The 22,591-nt window shown below is 36.4% G+C and overlaps 1 protein-coding gene across 1 annotated transcript in view; it reads right to left on the reverse strand.

Annotated features, from left to right (window-relative positions):
* Window positions 1-22,591, reverse strand: part of Hibch (3-hydroxyisobutyryl-CoA hydrolase) — a 94,132-nt gene that overhangs the window by 16,807 nt on the left and 54,734 nt on the right. Inside the window, exons 7-9 of the mRNA XM_046447260.2 lie at window positions 14,583-14,661; window positions 12,790-12,935; window positions 9,846-9,932 (exon numbers count right to left, since the gene is read on the reverse strand). Of these exons, the coding sequence (XP_046303216.1) occupies window positions 9,846-9,932; window positions 12,790-12,935; window positions 14,583-14,661 (312 nt within the window). The remainder of the gene's footprint in view (window positions 1-9,845; window positions 9,933-12,789; window positions 12,936-14,582; window positions 14,662-22,591) is intronic.

The raw sequence follows: 22,591 nt of genomic DNA on the forward strand, positions 1-22,591 counted from the left end.
GGGCCTGGCACCTGGCTGAAGAGCTGCGGAGGCCAGGGCGGCTCTGCTACGGTCGCAGACAAGCGCGGACGCTCGTCAGCGCGGCCCAGAGTTTCATTTCTAGAAATCTGGACTGGAAACAGAAGCAGCAGTTTGTATAATCCCAAGAACTTGCTTATGCCAGGAAGCTGTAAGGGCAACATGAATATTACTGAGGAGATGTAACATGGTGGCAGGCGCAGAGAGATCAAGTCTCTGACATCTTCAACTGCTCGGGCATAGGGAGCCGTAAACTGTCTAAATGCTGTTTGCTCAGGATCACTAGGCAATGCTGAGCTGACGTGGATCTGGGGTGTACAGGCTGGGCCCCTCAGAACACACACACACACACAGCCCGAATCGGAGGCAATTAAGCTCCGGTTCGCCTGCTTCGTGTGACTCAGCACTAACGATCCCGCTGAAATAATTGGCCGGCCCTTAGGAACTTACAGAGGTAAAAGCCAACCGAGCCTTCATAGGCAGTGGCCACAGGACTGAAACGGGGATTGGGAGAGACAGTCAGGACCCACCCGTTGCATTGGTCATCTGGCAAAGGGAACAAACGGTCACCATTTGCATGGGATATCACCATGGCAGAGAAATGGCGTCACGGGCGGAGGAGATAACTGCATTGAAACCAGCGCGACAGGTGTGTAATCCCCTAGCCATCTCTCTCCACACAGCGGGGAAACCTTAAGGGCCACTCCCAGCTCTCCTGTGAACGCAATAACCAGACCGAGGGAATCAGGAGTGGCGCGGAACTCCCGGCTACCGCTCCCACCAGTGCTGACAACTGAGGTCTCTTGCACCAGCTACCGGGGGCGTGGCTACAGGAGGGCAAGCAAATTCGCTGGGGGATCTCAGCCCCAAGCTCTACAAACTTAGGGTCTGAGGGAGGCAAACAGGGAGAGTGAGCCCAGGTGTTCATGAAAACAGGGCTCCCAGGAGCAGCAGACCTGGCGTGTAGCCAGTATTGTGGTGAGCGCCACAGGTGAGCACGGCCTGGCTTGAGGAAACACAAGACAAGGCCCTAGACACTCAGGATTGGAGACCCGCCCAGTCTAGGAGAAAGAGCTGCTGCACAGTGAATGGTTCCCACCTATTGAGAGGAGAAGCTTGGCCCAGTGGGCACAGCTCCACCTACTGGAAGAGAAGTTAATAGAACTCTAGGACTGCATTTATTATTATTATTATTATTATCATTTTTTTTTCTTTTCTTTTTCTTTTTTTTTTCTTTTTTTTTCTTCTTTTTCTTTCATTTTCAATTTTTATTTGTTGTTGTTCTTTAATTTTTTTTCAATGTTTCTATTTTTTTTAATTTTTTTAATTTTATTATTATTATTTTTTTTAATTTTAATTTTCATTTTTTATTATAATTATTATTTTTGTTAAAATTTTTTTTTCGTCTTTTCTTTCTTTCTTTATTATCTAATCTTTGTTATTCTTGTTTCTTTTGTCTTTTCATTTCTTTTCAATCTTCTTATTCCCCCTTCCTTGAATTCTACCTGCCTACTCTCATTCTCTTTAGTGACTTCTTCCCTTCCCTTCTAATATCTTTCCTCTCAAGCATCAAATAAATCTATAAGAGTAAACAGTAACGCAGCAGTCAAACAGAACAAGAAGTAACATGAGCAGCATAAAAAAGCAAGGAAGAAAAGGAGTACAAACAATGAAGGACAGCCTAAATATTCAGGAGGACCTAGAGTCAGCAGAAAAATGGTCATATAAAGAACTCAAGGAATACCTTAGACAGATGGAATGGAACCTTAAAGAAGATACGAGACAGCAAATCCAAACAGTGAAAGAACACTTTGAAAATGAATTACATAAACAGATAAAAGAAGAAGTTAAGCATCTTTATCAGGAGATTGAGATTATAAAAAAAAACCAAACAATAATTCTAGAAATGAAGGAAACGATAAACCAAATTAAAAACTCAATTGAGAGTATCACTAACAGAGTGGAGCAAGTAGAAGCCAGAACATCAGATAATGAAGACAAAATATATCATCTTGAAAAGAACCTAGCCAACTCAGAAAGGCTGGTTAAAAACCACGAGAAAAACATCCAAGAGATATGGGATAACATAAAGAAACCAAACCTACGAGTCATCGGGATAGAAGAAGGTACAGAGATTCAAACCAAGGGAATGAGTAACCTGCTGAAAGAAATAATTACAGAAAACTTTCCAGAAATAAAAAAGGAAACGGATATACAAATTGTAGATGCATACAGGACACCGAGCACACAAAATCACAGTAGACCAACGCCAAGACATATTGTTATGAAGATATCCAATATACAGAACAAAGAGAAAATACTAAAAGCTACAAGAGAAAGGAGGCAGATTACATTCAGGGGTAAACCAATAAGGTTAACAACGGATTTTTCATCACAGACGCTGAAAGCGAGAAGATCCTGGAACAACGTATTTCAAACACTGAAAGACAATGGATGCCAACCAAGAATTCTGTATCCAGCAAAATTAAGCTTCAGGTACGATAACGAAATAAAAATCTTTCATGATAAACAAAAGCTAAAAGAATTTGCAGCCAGAAAACCAGCATTGCAAAGCATCTTGAGCAAAACACTACACGAGGAAGAAATGAAAAACAATAACCAAAACCATCAGTGGGAAGTGCCTCTATAAAGACAGAGGGCGGGGGGAAAGCTAACCATGGAGAAACAAACTAAATTAAAAAAAAAAAAAGAAGATAAATAATCAAACATGGCTGGAAGTACAAACCATATATCAATAGTAACTCTAAACATTAATGGCTTAAACTCTCCAATAAAGCCACATAGGCTGGTAACATGGATTAAAAAAACAAATCCAACAATATGCTGCCTCCAGGAGACACATCTGATTGGAAAAGACATACACAGGCTGAAGGTGAAAGGTTGGGAAAAAATATACCATGCACACGGTCCTCGTAAGCAAGCAGGGGTGGCCATCCTCATATCGAATAAAATTGACTTCAAGACTAAATTAATCAAAAGGGATAAGGAAGGACATTATATACTGTTAAAAGGAACCATTCACCAACAAGACATAACAATTATCAATATTTATGCACCAAATAATGGTGCTGCGACGTTCATAAAACAAATTCTCCTCAAGTTCAAGAATCAAATAGACCACAACACAATAATTATGGGTGACTTCAACACACCTCTCTCACAATTGGACAGATCCTCCAAACAAAAGCTGAATAAAGAAACTATAGAACTCAATATCACAATCAACAACCTAGACTTAACTGACATATATAGAATATATCAACCATCATCAAATGGATATACTTTTTTCTCAGCAGCACATGGATCCTCCTCAAAAATAGACCATATATTATGCCATAGGGCAACCCTCAGTAAATATACAGGGGTGGAGATAATACCATGCATTTTATCTGATCATAATGGAATGAAACTGGAAATCAATGATAAAAGACGGAAGGAAAAATCCTACATCACATGGAAAATGAACAATATGTTACTGAATGATCAATGGGTTACAGAAGACATAAAGGAAGAAATCAAAAAATTCTTAGAGATAAATGAAAATACAGACACAACATATCGGAATCTATGGGACACAATGAAAGCAGTTTTAAGAGGGAAATTCATCGCTTGGAGGTCATTCCTCAAAAAAAGGAAAAACCAACAAATAAATGAGCTCACACTTCATCTCAAAGCCCTAGAAAAGGAAGAGCAAAACAACAGCAAATGTAGCAGAAGGCAAGAAATAATTAAAATCAGAGCGGAAATCAATGAAATTGAAACAAAAGAAACTATTGAAAAAATTAACAAAACTAAAAGTTGGTTCTTTGAAAAAATAAATAAGATCGACAGACCCTTAGCCATGCTAATGAAGAGAAGAAGAGAGAGAACTCAAATCACTAACATACGGGATGAAAAAGGCAATATCACAACATACACTACAGAAATACAGAAGACAATTAGAAATTATTTTGAAAACCTATATTCCAATAAAATAGAAGATAGTGAAGACATTGATAAATTCCTTAAGTCATATGATTTGCCCAGACTGAGTCAGGAGGATACTCACAACTTAAACAGACCAATAACAATAGATGAAATAGAAGAAGCAATCAAAAGACTTCCAACCAAGAAAAGCCCAGGACCGGATGGGTATACAGCGGAGTTTTACAAAACCTTTAAGGAAGAATTAATACCAATACTTTTCAAGTTATTTCAGGAAATAGAAAAAGAAGGAGCTCTGCCAAATTCATTCTATGAGGCCAACATCACCCTGATTCCGAAACCAGACAAAGACACCTCAAAGAAAGAAAACTACAGACCAATATCTCTGATGAACATAGATGCAAAAATCTTCAATAAAATTCTGGCGAATCGGATACAAAGGCACATCAAAAAAATTGTGCACCATGATCAAGTAGGATTCATCCCTGGGATGCAAGGATGGTTCAATATACGGAAATCAATAAATGTTATTCACCACATCAATAGACTTAAAAATAAGAACCATATGATCATCTCAATAGACGCAGAAAAAGCATTCGACAAAGTACAGCATCCCTTTATGTTCAAAACATTAGAAAAACTAGGGATAACAGGAACTTACCTCGACATTGTAAAAGCTATCTATGCTAAGCCTCAGGCTAGCATCATTCTCAATGGAGAAAAATTGAAGGCATTCCCCCTAAAATCTGGAACAAGACAGGGATGCCCTCTCTCACCACTTCTATTCAATATAGTTCTCGAAACACTGGCCAGAGCAATTAGACAGACGAAAGAAATTAAAGGCATAAAAATAGGAAAGGAAGAACTTAAATTATCACTATTTGCAGATGACATGATTCTATACCTAGAAGACCCAAAAGGGTCTACAAAAAAACTACTAGAACTAATAAATGAATTCAGCAAAGTGGCAGGATATAAAATCAACACGCATGAATCAAAGGCATTTCTGTATATCAGCGACAAAACTTCTGAAACGGAAATGAGGAAAAACACTCCATTCACAATATCCTCAAAAAAAATAAAATACTTGGGAATCAACCTAACAAAAGAGGTGAAAGATTTATATAATGAAAACTACAAAACCCTAAAAAGAGAAGTAGAAGAAGATCTTAGAAGATGGAAAAATATACCCTGTTCATGGATAGGCAGAACTAACATCATCAAAATGGCGATATTACCAAAAGTTCTCTATAGGTTTAATGCAATGCCAATCAAAATCCCAACGGTATTTCTTGTAGAAATGGATAAAGCAATCATGAAATTCATATGGAAAAATAAAAGACCCAGAATAGCAAAAGCAATTCTAAGCAGGAAGTGCGAATCAGGCAGTATAGCGATACCAGACTTAAAACTATATTACAGAGCAATAGTAACAAAAACAGCATGGTACTGGTACCAAAACAGGAGGGTGGACCAATGGTACAGAATAGAGGACACAGAGACTAATCCACAAAGCTACAACTATCTTATATTTGATAAAGGAGCTAAAAGCATGCAATGGAGGGAGGATAGCATCTTCAACAAATGGTGCTGGGAAAACTGGAAATCCATATGCAACAAAATGAAGCTGAATCCCCTCCTCTCGCCATGCACAAAAGTTAACTCAAAGTGGATCAAGGAGCTAGATATCAAATCAGAGACTCTGCGTCTGATAGAAGAAAAAGTTGGCTCCGATCTACATATTGTAGGGTCGGGCTCCAAATTCCTTAATAGGACACCCATAGCACAAAAGTTGATAACAAAAATCAACAAATGGGACTTACTTAAACTGAAAAGTTTTCTCTCAGCAAGAGAAACAATAAAAGAGGTAAATAGGGAGCCTACATCATGGGAACAAATTTTTACTCCTCACACTTCAGATAGAGCCCTAATATCCAGAGTATACAAAGAACTCAAAAAATTAAACAATAAGAAAACAAATAACCCAATCAACAAATGGGCCAAAGACCTGAACAGACACTTCTCAGAGGAGGACATACAATCAATCAACAAGTACATGAAAAAATGCTCACCATCTCTAGCAGTCAGAGAAATGCAAATCAAAACCACCCTAAGATACCATCTCACTCCAGTTAGATTGGCAGCCATTAGGAAGTCAAACAACAACAAGTGCTGGAGAGGATGTGGGGAAAAGGGTACTCTTGTACATTGCTGGTGGGACTGCAAACTGGTGCGGCCAATCTGGAAAACAGTATGGAGACTCCTGGGAAAGCTGGGAATGGAACCACCATTTGACCCAGCTATTGCCCTTCTTGGACTTTTCCCTGAAGACCTTAAAAGAGCGTACTACAGGGATACTGCTACATCGATGTTCATAGCAGCACAATTCACAATTGCTAGACTGTGGAACCAACCCAGATGCCCTTCAATAGATGAATGGATAAAAAAAATGTGGCATTTATACACCATGGAGTATTACGCAGCACTAAAAAATGACAAAAATCATAGAATTTACAGGGAAATGGATGGCACTAGAGCAGATTATGCTTAGTGAAGCTAGCCAATCCCTAAAAAACAAATACCAAATGTCTTCTTTGATATAATGAGAGCAACTAAGAACAGAGCAGGGAGGAAGAGCAGGAAGAAAAGATTAACATTAAACAGATACATGAGGTGGGATGGAAAGGGAGAGAAAAGGGAAATTGCATGGTAATGGAGGGAGACCCTCATTGTTATACAAAATTACATATAAGAGGTTGTGAGGGGAATGGGAAAATAAACAAGGAGAGATATGAATTACAGTGGATGGGGTAGAGAGAGAAGATGGGAGGGGAGGGAGGGGGGATGGTAGAGGATAGGAAAGGTAGCAGAATACAACAGTTACTAATAGGGCATTATGTAAAAATGGATGTGTAACCGATGTGATTCTGCAATCTGTATTTGGGGTAAAATTGGGAGTTCATAACCAACTTGAATCTAATGTATGAAATATGATATGTCAAGAGCTTTATAATGTTTTGAACAACCAATAAAAAATTAAAAAAATATATATATAGTACATATACAAACATGATGGAAGATTATTCAGCCATAAAAATAATAAAGTTCTGTCATTTCCAACAAAGCAGATGGAAATGGGAGACATTAGGTGATGTGAAAGAAGCCAGACCCAGAAAGACAAATATTGCATGTTTTCTCACGTATAGAAGTTTTAATAAAAGAGGTGGGTGTGTATCTGAAAAAAAAAAAAAATTATATCTAACAATCTCAAATACCTACCATTATGTGCTCAAAATGCAGATGGTATGTTGCCGCAGTCTGGCTGGGCACAAATCATGAGCCACTCAAGCAGGAACAAACTTTATTTCTGAACTCCACCAGCACACTCCACACACACTCCATGGGGAATTCTCCCGAACGCCACCCACATGGCTCCTCCAGGAACACCACACACCAACGGGAACTCCCTCCCCTGGGCTGCGCATGCACTCACTCTCAGAACCCCGCGAGAACTCAACAGGAACTCCAAAGTAGCGTGGGTGCCCTGCAGCAAGAGCCATCCTATTACCAGACAGTAAAGGTCTAATACACAATTGAATCAATCCAGCATTATCTTAATGGCTCACCTCTCAACCATTATTACTTCTGGCAAAATGCCAGGGGCCATTGGCTGTGGCTCTCAACAGTATGTTGTACTCTAGACTAGTGTTAAGGCAAAATGTTCTTATATTTTTACTTATATGTGATACATTTTCATTTAAATGTATCTGTGAGTTTAAGGATTTCAAGGGATCTGAGAGATCATCCTGCCAACTTTCTATCCGATCTGGAAATTCCTACTATATTACTGGTGTCCCTGCAGCTCTGACCTCCAGAAAAAGAAAACAGTACTTATAAATTTGGTACTTTGGGTGGTTCTCACATATGTTCATTAAATTTCAAGTTACTATTAAATAGATTCCTCTAAATTCAAAGTATTTTTACATTCATGTACTTTTACCTAACTTATTTTCTTAGTTTCAAATCAATTTGGTCAAAATTCTGTCAACATTCTCACCTAAATCACTGACAAAAGTACTGAATAAATCCAAGATGACTTTCCTACAGACTAATACTTACACATTTAACAGAACTCTTTGGTAAGGCTTTTCAATCTCCACATACCATAATCCAATTCATGTTTACCCAATTTGATAAAGTGAAAGACTGTTAAGTGCTCTGACAAAAATGGATAGAATCCTCATAAGCTCTATAGTCACATTATTACATCAAATACTCAGTGACCCTGTCAATCTGCACTTGAGTTCTTTATTTCTCGGTTACTTTTTGTACGGTTTCTCTCAATATTTCATGCTTTGTCTTCTCTGTAATAAATTCCTAATAGTTACACATTGGCCTTCCCTTCTCTTTCTTTTCCACTCATTATCCTTTTCTTCCTCTTATCCTGGAGTTTTCTTCAATGTCAATTTTAATCTATCTGTTGTAGGGTTTTTCCATTTTTGCTATTGTATTTAAATTTCTTACTCTTGCCCTAGCAATACTTCTTTTTCTGTGAAGATCTGAAGTTAGGAAACTTTATATGTATATGTTGGTTCTCTAAGCCAACTGCTGCTATGGGTCTTCCCATTTAGTTACATTCCACCTCTTAAGAATACAGGAGGATCTCAACCACATCTGTCCTCGGAGTAAGATTCTACTCTGCTGCCATGCTATGTGAAGACAGTTGCTCTGGGTTACACAGAAGGAAGACTTCTAGAGTTCTGCTTTTAAAAACTTACAATTTAGCTGGGCATGGTGGTACATGCCTGTAACTCCAGCTCCTGGGAGTTGAGGCAGGAGAATTGGTAGTTTAAGCCCAGAGCCTGGGCAATATAGTGAAACATTTTATCTCAAAAACGAAATAACAACAAAAACAAACAAACAAAAAAACTTCTTGTTTTTCTTCCCCACTCCATGCTTTAATCTATTTTCTCTTTTCGGTGCTGGGGATTGAATTCAGGACCTTGAGCATGTTAAGCAAAAACTTTTCCACTGAGTCATAGCCCTAGCCCTATAACCCAGTTTTCAGAGGGCCCTGATTCCTTGGAAAGGGTCTATACCAGGAATCAGCTGATTTCTTATTGTCTTTCCCACATTGAAGGATGATTTTAGCATTCTCAGGTATAACTACCCGAGCCTGCTGATTTCAAGCTCCCAAAATGTTGGGCCGGGGGTGTAGCTCAGTGGTAGAATATTTGCCTCACATGTGTATGGCCCTGGGTTCAATTCCCACCAACACACACACACACACACACACCAAAAAAAAAAAAAAATCCTAGAATTCAAGCTCCTAGTACGTTGACATGTCTTCCATTGTCTCCTCTTCTGTTCTATTTGACTTTGTGGTTTTATGCCTTTTTTATTCCCCAATTATAATTTTAGTGGTTTTTTGGAAGAAGTATGTATTCAATAAGATGTGTAATTAGAGTTGCACAGTGCTTTTATACTTGGCTTTTACAAGAAAAATCAAGTTAGATAACTTAAGAATTAAACCGAACACTGCAATATATTATTATAGATAGATATTTAGCAGCTCCATACAACAGTGTGAACACTGAATCTCCATTACAGAAATGCCACACTGTGTTGTGAAAAGCCCTCGGAAGACATTGTGCTGAGGTTCTCCAGCAGTTACGAGAGGAACTGTGCACAGTAAGAAGTCATCTTATCAGATGACTACTCTAACAACAAAGCACTGGTCCTCTCCCCAAGCTTTAAAGTAAAACAATCCCCAGTATATTTATTTACATCCACAAACTATACTATTTACCAACTGATAAGTTTTTAATCACTTCACTTTCCCCATAAATTAAAACCTAGGGTAAAAGCATTGAGAAGATCACCTGTGTATGGTAGGTTTCTAAGACATCTGCGACATTTTCCTTTGAAGGAGATTTCAATGCTACCAAATCTTCCTCTAACATGCTCACCTACGGGGGAAATAAAAAGATAAACATTTGAAACCCATAGAAACAGAAAGGTTTTTTAAAAATTAACTTTCATTTTTTTAAAAATCTCTCTTTGTTAGAATCTTATCTTAAAATGCTCTCTTAAACTGAGTCATTCCCACACAGCAAATGTTGCCTTAGCAGGAACAGATAAGAGATGGAAGATACTAAGGAGCACTTGAAATGTGGCGCAAGTTGAGTATCCCTAATCCAAAATCCAAAACACTTCTAGTCCCAAGCATTTCAGATAAAAGATACTCAACCTGTATTGTAATCAAAGATTTGATTTATAAATTTTATTTTAAATTAATTCTAAGTAAAATTAACACACTTAACTAGGGGCTACTGTCATCACTGCCACTTCTCCATCTAGTCATTCACATATCTATTCTACAACTAAATGAGACTTTTCTCTATTTCCAAAACATAGCTAATGTTTTCCTGGCCATGAGGTTGATTTATTTTATTTATGTTTATCTACTCTATTTGCCTTTTTCTGATGATATTCACGGGAAGGCCATCTAATCCTTTCTTACAGGTATGCTCTTTCTTTCAACATTTTGAGTACTTTCTTAGCATGTATCCTGTTTTTATACGTGTCATGCTTTATACTGCCAGATGAGACGTGTTTATCTACCTTTTGTACCCACTTCTAAACCCATCTTCAATGGGTATTACTCATTTCTGTATTTCCTATAGGTCCTAAGAATGGCTGTTTATCTGCTACAGGTATTATTATTAGGCAAGTTGACAGAGAAAAGCACTGCACATCAGTTTTCCCTCTTTTATCCTTAGCTAAATTCTACTATAATCAAGAATGTCCTTCCAGAGTGGACAATGGAATGCCCATGGCTCAAGGGAAGGATGAAACAGCTGCTTACTCAATGTGACTGAAGATACCCACAATAGGAAGATCTGCAACTTCAACCAGATGAGATGGAAGGCCCTCATAACAGTGTACAGGAACAACCTTCAATTTCTCACACTTCACATACCTCATAGGATCCATAATGGACCAAGATCAAGGTTTACTAACATAAAAAATGGCACAGCCAATTTATAAAGTTAAAAAAGGGAATTCTATTAGCAAGCAAATGATACATTTTTATGCTATCCAACTGGTTTATGTTAATGGCTGGTAGGTCAGAGAGGATGCATGACATTAAAGAATTATATTTTTAACAGTCCTTAAGCATTTGTAAAATAATCCAATGATTTATGCAATCTCTGGTATCAGTGCCCCAAATAGAATGTTATAAAGTAGACACATGGGTACAAGTGGGACATCCTGTGTAACACAAGAAATTCTCAGTGAAAATTCTGGTTAACTCTTAAAAAAAATAAATAAATACACAGAGAAAGTTGTGTTAAAATACTAACAGTTAAAATCTGAATGCTTACTGTATGTCAGTTATACAGCTAAGCATGAAACACAAATTTTCTAATTTAACTTTTATAACATTCCTTCCTCTAACTCCAAACACCTTTTCCTCAAGATCAGATATTCATTGAAGACCACATGCTTCCTGAGAAGTGGACTTCACTCTCTGGTTCCAAAGATGAAGTGCATTATCCAGAACCTATGGGGCAGTCAGTGTATTCCACCCACCCATATGGTTCAAATATATATAATATAAGTCAGGGTGAACTAAGCAAGGTAAAGTAGAATAAATCACAGGCCTTTTATTGAGAATTCTGGGACAAAATCACCTCAAATTAATTTGTTTAGGTTTGTTACATGTAACACAAAGAGTTTTGATTATTATGGAAATATTATCATCTCCCTTTTGCAGATGGAAAACCAGGAAACCAGAGAGGCTAAATTCAAGGTAGGTTTTAAACTCAGTCTATTTGTATACTCTTTGCTACTATGCTATGCTATCCTAAGAAAATTGGCCATACTACTAGAAAAAAAAAATGAAGATAAGTAACATGTATTCCTTGTACAAGACAGATATGTTTAAGAAAAGTCAAGACCAAGGGCTGGGGATGTAGCTCAGTGGTAGAGCAGTTGACTGGCATGTGTGAGGCCCTAGGTTCAATTCCCAATACACAATAAATAAATAGATAGAAGTCAAGATGATATTTTACAAATGCAATTATTTTAAATGCACTAGGGAAACTTACCACAACAGACCCTTTCAGAAATGTCTTCATAAAAGCCTATCTTTAAATTTAGATATCATATAATTAGATTTTCTTAACATAGGTTTTTTTTAACATTCTATTTATTCATTAAAAAATATTCACTAAAGATGCCAGGCAAAACAGCCCTGAATCCAAGTATTATCATCTCCATTTTGCATGAGGAAACAGAATTGGAAACCTTAAGCACCTTCTCCAAGGTTGATGTTATGGTTTAGATATGAGGTATCTCCAAAAGCTAAGACAATTCAAGAATGTTCAGAGGTGAAATATTTAGATTATGAGAGTTAATCTTATGGAGTAACTGTAGGGAGTTGAGGTATGGCTGGAGGAGGTAGGTCATTGGAGGTGTGCCTTTGGGGTTGTCCCTGGTGAGCAAAGACTTCTCTTTGCTTCCTGGTTGCCATGTCTTGAGCTGCTTTCCTCTGCCATGCCCTTCTGCCACAATGTTCTGCCACTTCAGATCCAGAGGAATGGAATTGGCTGACTATAGATGGAACTCCTGAAACTGTGAGCCAAAATAAACCTTTCATTCTCTAAGTTCTTTTCAGGTCCTTTGGTCACAACAAAAAAATCTAACTGAAACAGTTGCACAGCTAAAAGCAATAAATCAAAATTCACACCCATGTCTACCAAAAACCTGTTATTTCAACCATTTATAGTACCTCCACATTCCATGTCAACATCCAATTACCTTTTCAGAATCTACAAAGTGTGTAGCAATTCCTACTCTGTACACATCTCTTCCTTTTAGTCTGAATCCTGTCAATGCCAGAAAGTAACCCAGTTTTCCTTGAAGTCTTGGCAAGAAATAACCTCCACCCACATCAGGGAACAGTCCTGGAATTAAACATAATAAAGAGAAATAACAATGACTCAAATAAGAAGTGAATAAAACCTCCTTCCTTTAAGTCACATAGCCATTTCTCTGGAGTATAAATCTACACTACAAATATTATTAAACTAAATACTAAATTTAACCAATGTCACAAAGAACTTACTACAAGTTGTGATGATTGGGGTATTTTCAAAATCTTCATGTCTCATTTCTATAGAAGGCAGAAAGTATCGGATGATACTTGTTTTGTGTACTTGAAGTACTCAATAATTCTACCTAAATTTTCCTGTCATCAATTTACTTTTCTAAGAATCTCTGAAATAGATAAAAATTGGAAAAAATATTCTTTCCAAATGATAAACATAGGGGAAAAATACATAATACAAGGGTTATTATGGGAAAATTAATCACAAACATTTAAATCATCTCTGAAACTTAATCAATTATCTAATATTCTAGATATTTAAAGACTAGTGCAATACCATTCATTCTATTAAACCATCAGTATGTAATTGATACTAATCACATGCATTTACTCTTTCCTTAGCCATCAGTATTTTTAAAATTCCCCTCTCTACTTACAACAATTGGAAGTAGTATCTATACAATTAGTTACCAGTATACTATTTTTCGGTGTTTAAGAACTTCTTTAAACAACAGTGATGCCCTAGCTGTTTAACTCATACAGCTATTTTAAGGTTACTTAACGTAATGAAGTTGAGATAAAAACAAAACCTCAAAAATTCTTTCTAGTTCTACTTGACAAAGATTCTTATAATTAAGAGAATAAGCAGCATGCTACCGTACATAAAAATAAACTGAACTCCTGACCTTCCCCACTCCTGTCATTACCCACCTCAGTAAAGGAAACAACCATCCACCTTGACACCTTCTCTTAGCCAGGGTGATCTTTTTAAAACTTGAATTTTGATCAGAGTATTGCACTCCTTAAAACCCTCTCACAGTTTCCTGATTGTCTTGGATAAGAACAATCATCTTTATCAAAATCCTTCAGGGCCCTTGACTACTTTCTGTATCTCTGTATCTCTGTTTAGCCACTAAACTCCAGCCACTGTGGCCTTCTTACATTTGCCCAACATTCTGCTTCTCTTCTTGCCCAGAGACTCAATGGTATTCTGCCCAAGTGAAAGCACCCTCCCATCCTTAAACACATTCTTCCCTCCAGGATAATACACATACACACACATTCTCCCACTGGCTGTATCTTTCCAGTCTCCCTTGCTGGCTCTACTTCCTCTGCTTGACCTCTAAGTATTGCAAAGCCTGGACCTGAAACTAGGCTACCTCCTCCTTACACAAGAATCAGAGCTCCAAAGTTCTGTCTGCAACTCTCTCCTCTGTGGTCCTCTCTTCTGGGAATTCTAGATGCCTTGGTCTCCTTGGCCTCTTAGCTTAACTTTCCCAAATGAAGGACCACACCAAGGCTGGAAACTCAAGGTATAAACCTGGAGTTACTGTGAGGTTTCTCTTGCTTGCTTTCCTTTATAAAGTTGTTCATAATATTTCCAACCTTTCTTTGTTATATCTCACACAAGATTCCATTACTTCATTCCTTCAACAACAGTATAAGCTTAAGTGTTTCAAAGGAAGATGATTCTGAAAGTAATCATAAAAAAATGATTTTTTACCTATTGCTGTTTCTGGCATTGAAAAAACAGACTTCTCAGTAGCCACTCGGAATTGTCCATGAACTGAGATACCAACTCCCTAGGGAAATAAGAAAAAAATTTTGGTTAAAAAACACCGTAAAAATTGAAAGCATAAAAACAAATAATACAAAGCAAGTAAATTATATTCATAGGAATTTGTTCCAGAAAATGGGTTGGAGAGAAGACCCAAACCACACAATTTCAGATGAACTTACCAGACCAAAAAAAAGGGAATCCCTGAAATCTGAAACTAATTTGTTTTAACGTAGATGTTTTCAATCAGTAGTGTTTCATGTTCTCTTCCCCACTTCCCTCTCATTTCAAAACAAATGTGGCAAAGATGTAGTATTATAGAATACTGACTTTTCTCAGAAGCACCAAGTGTTGCTTGTGAGTGGCACCATAATTCAAAAAGCACAACCAAGCTATTCTATCAAATTTCAATGATTTTAAAAAGAATATTTAACACATTCTACTTACTTATTTCATCAAATAAAATGAGCAACATCATTTTTCTCAGATAAACATTTAATGAGGACCAATTCAGATCTCAGATTTTTCAACCCAGACTCTCAAAGCCAGGAGATCCTGGAACAACATATACCAACCTCTAAAAGATAATGGATGCTACCCAAGAATCTTATATCCAGCAAAATTAAGCTTCAAATTTGGTGATGAAATAAAAACGTTCCATGATAAACAAAATTTAAAAGAAATTACAGCAAGAAAGCCTGCACTACAGAAGATTCTTGGCAAAATATTCCACGAGAAGGAAATGAAAAACAATAATGAAAATCTGCAAAGGCAAGAACTACAATAAAAGAAAAGCCAACCAAAAGAGAAACCAAGTCAAGCTAAATATCAAAAATAAACAAAATGACCGGTAATATAAATCATATCTGAATAATAACCCTAAATGTTAATGGCTTAAACTCCCCAATCAAAAGACATAGGCTGGTAGATTGGATTAAAAAAAAAAAAAGACCCAACAATATGTTGCCTTTAGGAGACTCATCTCATAGGAAAAGACACCCACAGACTAAAGGTAAAAGGTTGGGATAAAATATACCATTCACATGGTCTACGTAAGCAAGCAGGGGTTTCCATCTTCATATAAAATAGACTTCAAGCCAAAGTTAATCAAAAGGGATAAAGATGGTCATTTCATACTGCTTGAGGGAACCATACATCAACAAGACATAACAGTTATAAATATATATGCCCTAAACAATGAACACCTATGTTCATCAATCAAACTCTTTTCAAGTTCAAGAGTCAAATAGATCACAACACAATAACTCTGGGAGACTTTAACACACCTCTTTCACCAATAGATAGTCTTCCAAACAAAAGCTAAACAAAGAAACTACAAAACTCAACAATATAATCAATAACTTAGACTTAACTGACATACATAGAGCATATTATCCATCAACGAGCAAATACACTTTCTTCTCAGCAGCTATGGATCCTTCTCTAAAACAGACCATATGGTATGCCACAAAGCAAATCTTAGTAAATACAAAAACGTAGAGATACTACCCTGCATTCTATCAGACAATAATGGAATTAAATTAGAAATCAATGATAAAATAAAAAATAACTACTCCAACACCAGGAGACTAAAGAATATGATATTGAATGAACAATGGGTTACAACAGATATCAAGGAGAAGATTTAAAAAAATTTTAGAGGTAAATGAGAACACTGATACAACATATCAAAATCTCTGGGACACTATGAAAGCAGTTCTAGGAGGAAAGTTCATTGCATAAAGTTCATTCCTTAAAAGCAGAAAAAGTCACCAAATAAATGACCTAACATTACATCTGAAAGCCCTAGAAAGAGAAGAAGAAATCAACCCCAAAAGCAGTAGGAGACAGAAAATAATTAAAATCAGAGCTGAAATCAATGAAATTGAAACAAAAGAAACAATTTTTAAAAATTGACAAAACACAAGTTGGTTCTTTTAAAAAATAAGTAAAATTGATAAAACATTAGCCATGCTAACAAAGAGAAGGAGAGAGAAAACTCAAATTACTAACATCCGTGATGAAAAAAGGAAATATTACAATGGCCACTACAGAAATAAAGAAGATAATTAGAAATTATTTCGAAAATTTGTACTCCAATAAAATAGAAAATATCGAAGGCATCAACAAATTTCTAGAGGCATATGATATACCCAAACTCCATGATATACACAATTTAAACAGATCAATTTCAAGTAAGGAAATAGAGGATGCCATCAGAAGCCTACCAACCAAGAAAAGCCCAGGACCAGATGGATACAAAACTGAGTTCTACAAGACCTTTAAAGAAGAACTAATACCAATACTTCTCAAACTATTTCATGAAATAGAAAAAGAGGGAACACTTCCAAACATATTCTATGAGGCCAAAATATCATCCTGATTGCAAAACCAGAAAAAGACATCAAAGAAAGAAAACTTCAGACCAATCTCTCTAATGAATATAGATGCAAAAATTCTCAATAAAATTCTGGCAAATCGAATACACACACACACACACACACACACACACACACACAAACCTATTGCATCATGATCAAGTAGGATTCATCCCAGGAATGCAAGGTTGGTTAAACATATAGAAATCAATAAATGCAATCCATCACATCAATAGACTCAAAGATAAGAAATCATATGATCATCTTAATAGACACTGAGAAAGCATTTGATAAAATACAGCATCCCTTCATGTTCAAAACGCTAGAAAAACTAGGGATAACAGGAACATACCTCAACATTGTAAAGGCTATCTATGCTAAGCCCCAGGCCAACATCATTCTAAATGGAGAAAAATTGAAAGCATTCCCTCTAAAAACTGGAACAAGACAGGATGCCCTCTGTAACCACTTCTATTTAACATAGTTCTTGAAACACTGGCCAGAGCAATTAAACAGATGAAAGAAATTAAAGGAATACGGATAGGAAAAGAAGAACTCAAATTACCACTATTTGTAGTCAATATGATTCTATATCTAGAAGACCCAAAACATTCCACCAGAAATCTACTAGAACTAATAAATGAATTCAGCAAAGTAGCTGAATATAAAATCAACAGCCATAAATCAAAGGTTTTTCTGTGCATCAGGGACAAATCCACTGAAAGTGAAATGAGGAAAACCACCTCAGTTACAATAGCCTCAAAAAAATAAAATAAAATACTTGGAAATAAACTTAACAAAAGAGGTGAAAGACCTCTGCAATGAAAACTACAACACGCTAAAGAAAGAAATTAAAGAAGACTTTAGAAGATGGAAAGATCTATCTTGTTAGGCAGAATTAATAGTCAAAATGGCCATACTACCAAAAGCACTATAGAGATTCAATGTAACCCCAATCAAAATCCCAATGACATTCTTCATAGAAATAGATAGAGCAATCATGAAATTCATCTGGAAAAATAAGAGACCCAGAATAGCCAAAGCAATTCTTAGCCAGAAGAGGGTAGCCGGTGGCATTACTATTCCAGACCTTTATTACAGAGCAATAGTAACAAAAACAGCATGGTATTGGCACCAAAATAGACCTGTAGACCAATGGTACAGAGTAGAGGATACAGAGTCTAACCCACCTAACTACAGTTATCTTATATTAGACAAAGGTGCCAAAAACAAACATTGGAGAAAAGATAGCCTCTTCAACAAATGGTGCTGGGAAAATTGGAAATCCACATGTAACAAAATGAAATTAAACCCCTATCTCTCACCATGCACAAAATTAAACTCAAAGTGGATCAAGGACCTAGGAATTAAACCAGAGACCTTGTGCCTAATGGAAGAAAAAGTAGGCCAAAATCTCCATCATGTCAAATTAGGCCCCAACTTTCTTAATAAGACTCCTATACTGCAAGAATTTAAACCAAGAATTAATAAATGGGATGAATTCAAATTAAAAAGCTTCTGCTCAGCAAAAAAATTAAAAAAAAAAAAAACAATCAGTGAGGTGAACAGAGAGCCTACAGAATGGGAGCAAATCTTTACCACAATCACAGCAGATAGAGCACTAATCTTTAGGATATATAAAGAACCCAAAAATCTTAACACCAAAAAAGCAAATAACACAATCAATAACTTGACCAAGAAACTGAACCAACACTTATCAGAAGAAGATGTACAATCAATCAACAAACATGAAAAAATGTTAAACATCCTAGCAATTAGAGAAATGCAAATCAAAACTACTCTAAGATTTTGTCTCACTTCAGTCAGAATGGTAGCTATCAAGAATACAAACAACAATAAGTGTTGGTGAGGATATGGGGGAAAAGGCACACTCATACATTGCTGGTGGGACTGCCAATTGGTGCAGCCAATCTGGAAAGCAATATGGAGATTCCTTGGAAAACTTGGAATGGAAACACCATTTGATCCAGCTATCCCACTCCTTGGTTTATACCTAAAGGACTTAAAAAACTTAAATACTTGGGTGGGGAACGTGGCTCAAGCAGTAGCGTGCTCGCCTGGCATGCACGGGGTGCTGGGTTTGATCCTCAGCACCACATAAAAAATAAAATAAAGATGTTGTGTCCACCAAAAACTAAAAAATAAATATTAAAAAATTCATATTCTCTCTTTCTCCCCCCCCCCTTTAAAAAAAAAACAAAAAACAGCATACTAGGGCTGGGGTTTTGGCTCAGTGGTAGTGCGCTTGCCTAGCATGCATGATGCACCAGGTTTCATTCTCAGCACCACATACAAATAAATAAAATAAGGTCCATCAACAACTAAAAACTATTAAAAAAAAATAACCAGCATACTACAGGGAAACAGCCATATGGATGTTTATAGCAGCACAATTCACAATAGCTAAATTATGGAACCAACCTAGATGCCCTTCAATAGATGAATGAATAGGGAAACTTTGGTAAATATACACAATGGAATGGAACATTACTCAGCATTAAAAGAGAATAAAATCATGGCATTTGCAGGTAAATGGATAAAGTCGGAGAATATAATGCTAAGTGAAACAAGCCAATCCCAAAAAACTAAACGCTGAATGTTTTCTTTGATATGAGGATGCTGACTCATAATGGTGATGGGGGCAGTGGAGCATGGGAGGAATAGAAGAACTTTAGACAGGGCAAAGGGGAGGGAGGGGAAAGGAGCAGTCAAAGGGTAGGGATGATGGTGGAATGAGTTAGACATCATTACCCTAAGTACATGTATGAAGACACAAATGGTATGAAAATACTTTATGTACAATCAGTTACTTGAAAAATTGTGCTCTATATGTGTAATATGAATTGAACTACATTCTGCCATCATGTATAGCAAATTAGAACAATTAAAAAAAAAATTTAATGACGCCAATTACAAAACTCTTAAAAATTTATTACTGAAAGATTCTACTGAAAGTCTATTTCAAACCTACTGAATGTCACAGAAAAAGGCAATATGACAGATATTTGAATACCAAGCATATTTGAAACATAAATACACATGATAACAAAGCATCCAAGTTTATGTTAGTGCCCATCATGGTAATTTCCTGTGGTACATACACTCTTTTCACATTATTTAGAACTTCTTTTATTGTTATACTTCTCAATTCTTTTTAATCAGTGTATCTTTGAAAATTGAAAGGGACTCATTTCTTTGATTCTTTTAATTTTTCATCAAAATTTTCTTATCTCCTTTGTTTTCAAATTCAGTTCAGCCATTTGTAAGTTCTTAAAAACTTTCTTTCATTACAAAATACTTAGAAACACACACAATTTCTTGTACCATATTCCAAGCTTAAAATTGAATAGATCATGTCTGTAAATATGGAAATGAATAAAATTCTTTATTTGCTACCTTCAACGACCTTGGCTGTAAACATTTCTAGGTTATATCCATAATGTTAGATTATGATTGTGATTATTTATATTATAGGTCTGCATTAGGACATAGTCAACTGACAAGATAAGCCCATATTAGATTGTATATACTTCAAAACTATAATAAAATCTTACGATTCTGGTAAAAAAATTAGTTACATTAATAATCTCCTTTACTATTTTAAGGGCCTTTGCCTTATATTCTATTGTCTACTTTTATCATATTATAACTGAAATTTTATACCTATTGAGGAACATGCTGCTAAGAAATTTAAAAAGAGACTGAATTAACAGTTTCAGATTATGTTCTGTTGAGCTCCAGGACCCACAAGAGCTTCCTAGAAGGCAGACCTCCAGTTCTCACCTGGCTGACCTCTCCTTTTTTTAATTAACTTTGAATTTCACACATTACAGTTCTCAGTCCTAGTCTTGCCAGGCTTCCCTAGAGACACACAGCTATTATCAATTTGGTAAGTAACCTTTTAGACTTTTCTCCATGTATCTCGTATATTTGAATAAATGTGATATATTTGAATAAATCAGATATATATTTTACATATAATAATATATATCATATGCAGAAGTGTGTATTACAAACTCTATTCCACAGCCTGCAAGGCTCTATGTAGTCTGGCCCAAGCTACCTCTCTGACTTTAGCTTCTACAGCTCTTCCTGCTCTCATTCCACTAGCCACAGGGGTTCATGCCATTTCTCCACAATTTTAAGCTTTTACAATTTCAATAAATCATATAATTTTGAAGCAACAAAGACATACAAGAGAAGGCCACTGCGTGCCCAATTACTGCCTTTTCTCTACGGAAATTGGCTCTGCTAGAAACTTTTTTCCCTTCCCTCAGCATGGGCTATACAGAAGATGAACAATGGATTCAAGGGCAGCCAATGTAGACTTTTTTTAGAATTTGGAGGCCTGGGGAGAAATGAGAGGGAAGTGAATTAGACAAGGTTCTTACTCTTAGGTATTTAAAAAGAAACACAGTGGGCAGTTGTCAGTTGATGACAGGCAAATATGCTAAAAGGTCTTTTGAAATTTGAGTTACAGAAGATATGAGAGCCAAATAAAAGTTGAAATTATATGGGGTTGGAAACCAAAAATCTGAGAAAGCTGAGGCTGTACAACACAGAAAACAAAGCAAACATATAAAAAGAAGCAGAGATAGTCACTATTTCTGTCACATTTCTATGCATAATCTTTTGTACTGACAAATTTTCAATATAAGGCATCTCTACTGTAACATGATGAGTTTCTTAAAACAAATCCTAATGTTCTATAAAACTGCACAGAGACTACAGGAAAAAGAGTTGGGGTAGTCTGTTCAGAACCTAAACAACTTAATAATTTTAGTGCTAATTAAAACTATAAATGGTCCTGGAAATGTGATTTAGACAAATCAGTCAGGCAGCTCGATAGCAACAAAGACTACCACAGCAGACATTTAAAATACACAGAAATAAAGTAGAAATAAGGGCAATACTTCAATCAGAATAGAACTATCAGGTGCTAACACAATACAAGTAGAAGTGCAGCTATGTGTTAGAGGGTTTGCCAAAACCTGGAGATTTACGTGATGGTGGAAGACACCCTAGGAACAGGCATTTGTTTTATTTTACTTTCTTAAAATACAGACCAAAGAATTCCTGTTCATAGTACAACTGAGCCAAGCACATTTTCCTGCTTAGCTAAAAATTATATATTTATTCCCAACACCCTACCTCTGCATCCCCAGAAAACAAACAAACAAAAAAAAAAGCACCAGACTTCTGCATTGAAATCATTTCCCCAGTTAACCAATCACTTATGAGTTAATTTATAGTATGAAGCATCTACTCTAAAGCTCACTATACCTACACGAATCCCAAAGTTAACACTCCTTGCCCAGAAAGCAACCAGATTTCAGATTTATATAATCAAGAAAACACTTTTGTTCAAAATAACTACTCCCACTGAATTTCCCACAGGCATCTCTCACTTAACAAACCCCAAATTAAATTCATTTCCCTTCACCATCACCAGCTCACTCCATGGCATTCCGCCTCCCAAATTTTAGTAGACAGTGCCCTCTTTATCTGTCAATACAATCTATCATCAAATTCCACCAAATTGCCTCCTGAATATCT

This window comes from Marmota monax, unplaced genomic scaffold (assembly GCF_021218885.2).
Source record: "Marmota monax isolate L192 unplaced genomic scaffold, Marmota_monax_Labrador192_F-V1.1 WCK01_AAM20220418_F8-fsc00007, whole genome shotgun sequence".
Classification (NCBI taxonomy): domain Eukaryota; kingdom Metazoa; phylum Chordata; class Mammalia; order Rodentia; family Sciuridae; genus Marmota; species Marmota monax.